Consider the following 6,312-nt stretch of genomic DNA (forward strand, 5'->3'; position numbering starts at 1 on the left):
TTTTAGATCCAACTATATTTACAATGTTACATCTTCTTATAACTAAATAAACATCAAATTCATTTTTCTAGCAGCAGCGCTATTAGTGCGAATGAAAACATGGACGAAACTTACGAACAATTACGTGGAAGGCTATCCTTTTATTAAGGAGTAATGATACATGAATTATTATTTATTTTAAACACTTTACTAGTATCAATTATTATTTATTTTTTTTTCTATCATATCATAAATTTTGTCATAATTATATATATTTTTTCTCTCAGTTAGATGTCGAATAAGTTAGTGGGTGTTCATCGGATATTTTCCTTTATTAAGTAAACATTATGTTAATTATCTGATAGAATAAACGTTTGTGTAAATTTCACAAAATCTTTTTCGTGCAAATCAGCATTTTTCTTTTTCTAATGTGTCTCTTAGCACCTTGTCCTAAGACTGAATATCTTAACCGCTGTCAAGGAATCTGACTATTAAAATGATAGTACTAAGATTTACAATTACAAGAGAATCCCCTTGGTATGGCTAATCGCCAATTAATTCGAGCTTAAATCCTCTTGACTTTTGAAAAAGACGACGAGAGAACACTTTTGAATGATTTAATCACAAGTGATCTCCCGGCGATCATTTGAAAATTTTCTGCGATCAAAACACAACGAAAATGGAATAAAATTTACGTGTACCTAGCTTAATCCCAAAAAAAGAAAGAAAAAAAAAAGAAGAGCAAGTACCATTACCATTATTAGTGATAGTGATAAAGAAAGTTTGTTCATGATTTTTCAATAAAATAAATGTTAAAATATATTTTTATACATTTTTTGTTCCTATAAAATTTTCATTACATTTTTCATTCTCGTAAAATAAAAAATACACGTTCTTTGGTCATGTCAATTTTTTAGGAGGTTTATTGTTCTGGTAAACTTGGATGTGTTATTCTATAGTCTTGAGTAAGATTCGATTGTATTCAAACATATATAGGATTAACATTTTTTAATTAGTTATACAAATAAATGAACAATTTTTTACATTTATTATAATTTGTGGCTCATATATTTTTCATTTAGAGTATTAACGTGTACTAGTATCCTAGAATAATTAATGACATCACATGGGAAAGCTTGCTAGTGCAAATGTGCCCTAAGCCCAGAGCAGGAGTTAAGGACCCAAAACAAAATAGAAAACTGGAGCTGGAAATTAACTGTTAACGGAAGACTCAGCATTGGACCAACAAATGCTTTGCTGGATTATAAATTCAAGTCGGTGGGCAGAAGTAGAGGGAAGACACGCGAGTGTTAAGAGTTTGCTTCTTTAGAATAAAGATATAATGCAATAAGAAAGCTAAACCTGTTGTTGCATTTTTCCATAAATGCAATGCAATACATAGGCGATAAAATAACCATTTCGCATTTATTGAATAACCCATTTTTCTCTTTTTGAGCACGATAAAGAAATGGCTTTGTGAACATACTAATTAAATAAGAAAATAGTGGTAGTACTTTAAAGTTTACTTCCTAGCTCCAACTGTGTTGTCCACTGTCCAAGTGCCTTTTGTCCTTTCATTCAATTAAGGTCGGCCTCAACCCGTTCTAATGTTGTTGATAGGTTGCCCATACCATTATTTGATGCAAACTTCAAAACTATTTTCTTAAAACAATGGAGTTTCGCTTCTTTTTCCTTTTCATTTTTTAAAGTGTGATTTGTTCAATGTTGAGTAATTAATTAGCTTTCTCTTTCATCTTCCTTAAAATTAATCTTGTGGTGTTTGGAAAAATCATTTGAACTACGGTTGTGATGGCTCTTAATGATATTGTTGCTTTAATTTCAATCATTTAATTAATTAGTGAACAAATCTAGTTTAACCTGTATGATGTCATGCACATGTATTGTTGAGAATATTGTGGATTGGAATTTCTCAATACATTTTGTTGAATCCCTATATACTTCTGACTTGAATGATTATTCTTTAATTAACTGGTGATGGATAATTAACAAATTAATCACGGGTAAGATTGTTCTTTTGATGTTGTGAGCAAACTTATACATGAATGAGACGATGAGTTTTTTTTTTCCTCTCAGTCATGCATTGAAAAGAATTCCGATATGACGCCTTCTCTTATCCTTAAAGAAAATTAACCCACGTTTGTAATGATTCTCTAGCTATTTTTTTTCTCGGTTCTTCCCCCCTAAACATAACCCGTCTCTATGGGTGGAATTATTTGAACGGTTTGTTCATTTACAAATTGATTTCATGCAATTATATTTGGAATAGATTCATATAAAAAAAATGACTAGATCAAGAAAACATAAAGAATAAGAATAAGAAACTTTTAGAATTGTACGAGCAATTTCTTTGGCTACGATGAGTTTCCAGCTAGGGCATAATATTTCAATTGAAGAGTTGCTATCGCACAAATTAATAAGGCTTGTCCAGTATGAGCTGTGAAATACTTGATAATTGTTCGTCATGTACTTTATCATTATAATTTGATAATTCATTAAATATGATCAGTAAACAATAAATGCTTGACAACTCTAAGTACGTTTTAGACAAATAAATACTAGATCCTTATATACCAAAATAATGAACACTTGCTTCTTTGGCCCAATCCTTGAAAGTTGACAGTAAAGATCCAAAAGTTGGAGTAGGAATGTAGGATGAATGGGCATTCAGTAACAAAATCCACCCCCTCCTTTTTATAATGTGAATAATAAAGTTCCACGTTCATGAGGTAACCTAAACCCAAACATATATTTACCGGATGTTTCAATAAAGGAATTATACCATTACTAAAAAAAGTTTTTTTATGATCGGTTGTAGAAAAATGTCATTGTATTAATTGCAGTGACAATTTTATAAATACTGTTCACATTTAAAAGACGATTTTGGAGAAATTGCCTTTAAAATATCAAAATGACGATGATTCGCGAAAATCATCTTTAAAATGTGGGTAATATTTTTAGATGGTTTTGCGAAAACCGTGTTGTTTCCCTCTCACCTATATTTGGAGTTTCCCTAGGGTTGATAAGGCTGGTGTTCGGTTAGCCATCTATAAGTTTCACTCTTAGATTTGGAATAGGCTTAAGTCTGATTGTGGGTATTTGTTGATTGCTTGTTCTCTGTGTAATGATGATAATATGATATAGAGGACAAAAAGTTAGAGATACATGTAAGAGAAGTGTAGACTCAGGTGAAAACAGGTCAATATAAATAATAAATGTAGATATATGTGCAAAAGAATGTATTCGTACAAAAAGGGAAACAGAAGCAAAGTGAGTGTAACTTACTATCTAATAATGCTCTGTGGAGTACTTAAGTTAGTTAAGTGACTTTGTTCTAACTTCTATCCCCTTGACTTTAAGGGAGATTTTCCCAATTGCTCAGGTGCTTATCAATATACTTCAATTATAACATTATAAATACAAAAAGGAGAATTTCCCCATAGATAACTATCCACATAGAGATGTTTAATTTCTTTTAATATGCATGTAGGGTGTGAAACAGTGCATTAAAAAACACTTTTAAGGACTACACTGTCATCATTCAGAATAAGGAGCCAAAAGGATCATAATTCAACTTACATGAAATGATAAAATAGTAAAGGGTTTACTCATTTCTTTAATTTTCATAATGCATCCCATCCACGTTGGAATTATATAAATTCAAAATACCAAGAGGTGCAATTAAGTTTACTTAATAGGTCTTACATTATTAGAGTCCCACATGCAGTTACTACTGATGATCATATTAATATTGTTAAGACTTTATGAAAGCAGCTCTGTTTTTTCATTATTAAGTAAAAATGGAAACTTGTTATGCAAAAAAGGAAGGAAAAAAAATTAAATTAATAAACCTGCATTTCTGTTTTATTAACTTGAAGAGTAATCTGAAACTATCAAATTGAAGGTCAGGCCCAGTTAGATACGAGAGGTAGAGAGATGTCAGCAATTCACAATGAAACATGCTCATCCTTCAGCAACTATACACAATTAACAAAAACATGTAACTGGCCACATTTAAAAAATAATTAGTCAAGCATCTAAGTAAAACTTCAAAATAGGTACCTTATGTCCTCCAGTATGGTAGAGTTGTTGCCTCGCACATTCAAGGAAGATTGAGTCTCAAGCTGTGATCTGTCCTTGTTTTCCAGCCAGTACTTATCCTTTTGAGAAGAATTTCTAGAGTTTTTGTTGGCAGTATCAAGCTTCTCTTCAAGTTCCCTAATTTCTGTTTTGAGAGTGATGATGTTTTTTTGGGCATCCTGCAATGCTACCCAGAGCTCCTCAATTGATGTACTCATTCTATTATTATCATCTATAGTTTCATCCTGGATTTTCTTGGCCTCGAAAAGACTCTGTTTCAAGGTCATCATATCAAGCTTCATGCTATCTACTTCAAACTAAGACTCTAATGTTATGGATGAAAATGATTCCTCTAGTTTCTGTATGGACAAAGCTGACTTCTCTAATTCTTTTTCTTTAGTATGTTGTTCCTGGATCAAGGAAAATTGCTTTGAATCGGATCTTTTCAGCTCCTCCCTTAATCAGAAAAATGATTTCCATAATCACACAAGACAAAATGTAGCAAAGTAAAAAGAAAGTTTCAAGCATTTTAGATCTAAGAGTTAATTCGTAACATGGTATAAAAGGCTCTATATATAACCACATGTTGCATAGTTCAATCCTTGTTACATCTATAAAAGGCTCTATAAATCATCTTATTTTTTACTTGAGATTAAGAAAATTAAATAATATTAACTAATTTTCTTAATTAATGTGAAATTAATTATTTTTATTTATATATGATGGCAGAGGAAATAAAATTTTGTGAAAACTGCTTCATTCACAGTGGAAGCCATGTTACCAGAAATGAAACATCAATAATTAGAGAGTTCCTATTAAAAGAAAAAGAAGAAGAAGCACTTTTCATCAGTTATTTCAACTTTCTAAATCTATTTCAAGAGAATGCAGGATAAGATAATATAAACCTAGATACTTTATGGATGAATTCTGAAACTAATGTAAAAACTAACTTCTTTTTTTGATCAATTTATAAAGAGAACAATCCATTTAAAAAACACCTCTTTCTACGTTAATCGAAGAAATAACAATATATTATCTATATTTAGTCAAGATCTTAATTTATATACACACAATGGGACACACCTTCACTGATTGAGATTCATCCTAGACAGTGTTAGGACGTAAGCCCAGTCCTTCTCATAAGGACTCGTTCAATGCAAATGTCCCCCCAACCAACCTTCTTCCACGTCACAATCCCATAATAGCCCACACAATCTCGTTCTAAAAATGCATTCACTTATAACTAACTACTCTCTTCAAAATAAATAAAAAAATCAAAATCAAAGAGAGAAAGAAGAGAAAGTGCAAAGAAAAAGAAAGTAAAATCACACACCAATTTCCCGTTCTAAGAAAAAATCTCATCCATCCATGCAAACGACCAAGTACGATGTCTTCGCCAGACTCAAAGCAAACTACTCCGAAACCGTACTTCCGCCACCACCGCCACCGCCACAAATCACCCCGTCGACGCTAATATCCTTCACCGTGGTGGTGGCGGTGGTCTGCTTCGTGGGTTTCAGTATTCTCTGCTTCTTCAGGTGCTGTTTCGTGAACATAAGCTCCACCACCCTCGTTCATCTTTCTCCCAATGCTTCTCCCTTCAGAGGCCTCGACCCTTCACAGCTGCAAGCGTTCCCCACGTTCCTCTACGCCACCGTGAAGGATCTCCGCAAGGAGAAGAATCAGTATTCATTAGAATGCGCCATTTGCTTGTTGGAGTTCGACCATGACAGCATGCTGAGACTCTTAACCGTTTGCTACCATGTTTTCCACCAAGAGTGCATCGATTTGTGGCTAAGGTCACATAAGACTTGCCCCGTTTGTCGCACGGATCTTGATCAGTCACCATTGATCACAAACAAATCTCCAGAACACCAAAACGTGGACAATATTGTAGAACAAGAGATCAGCACAGATCATCATCACGTGTGCATTGATGTAAAAGAAGGTGATGATAGTGAGGGCATGCAGGAACAGAAGATTGAATTTGCACGTTCACACTCAACGGGACATTCCATAGTTATGGTTAGAGGAGAAGGGAGACATGCTGATAAATATACGTTGAGATTGCCGGAGAATGTGGCGTTCAAAATTGTAAAAGGAGGGCACAACTACTCCAAGAGTTGTTCTAGTTCCAAAGATATGGCAAGGCTTGCTGCGCCTTGCAGGAATTGTGGTTATGTTCAAACTGTATTTCAAAGTTCCTCATCCCGTAGTGATATAAAAAATATTTAA

The 6,312-nt window shown here is 33.3% G+C and overlaps 1 protein-coding gene across 1 annotated transcript; it reads left to right on the forward strand.

The window, feature by feature from the left end:
- Positions 1-5,445: 5,445 nt before the first annotated feature.
- LOC114406265 (RING-H2 finger protein ATL29-like) lies at positions 5,446-6,312 on the forward strand. Its single transcript, XM_028368926.1, has one exon. The coding sequence runs from the start codon at positions 5,446-5,448 to the stop codon at positions 6,310-6,312; it is 867 nt and encodes a 288-aa protein (XP_028224727.1).

The sequence above is a fragment of the Glycine soja genome, chromosome 1 (assembly GCF_004193775.1).
Source record: "Glycine soja cultivar W05 chromosome 1, ASM419377v2, whole genome shotgun sequence".
Lineage (NCBI taxonomy): Eukaryota > Viridiplantae > Streptophyta > Magnoliopsida > Fabales > Fabaceae > Glycine > Glycine soja.

What these genes read in the sequence shown, in the direction of transcription:
- LOC114406265 (XM_028368926.1), top strand. Translation starts at nt 5,446, where the DNA reads ATGCAAACGACCAAGTACGATGTCTTCGCCAGACTCAAAGCAAACTAC.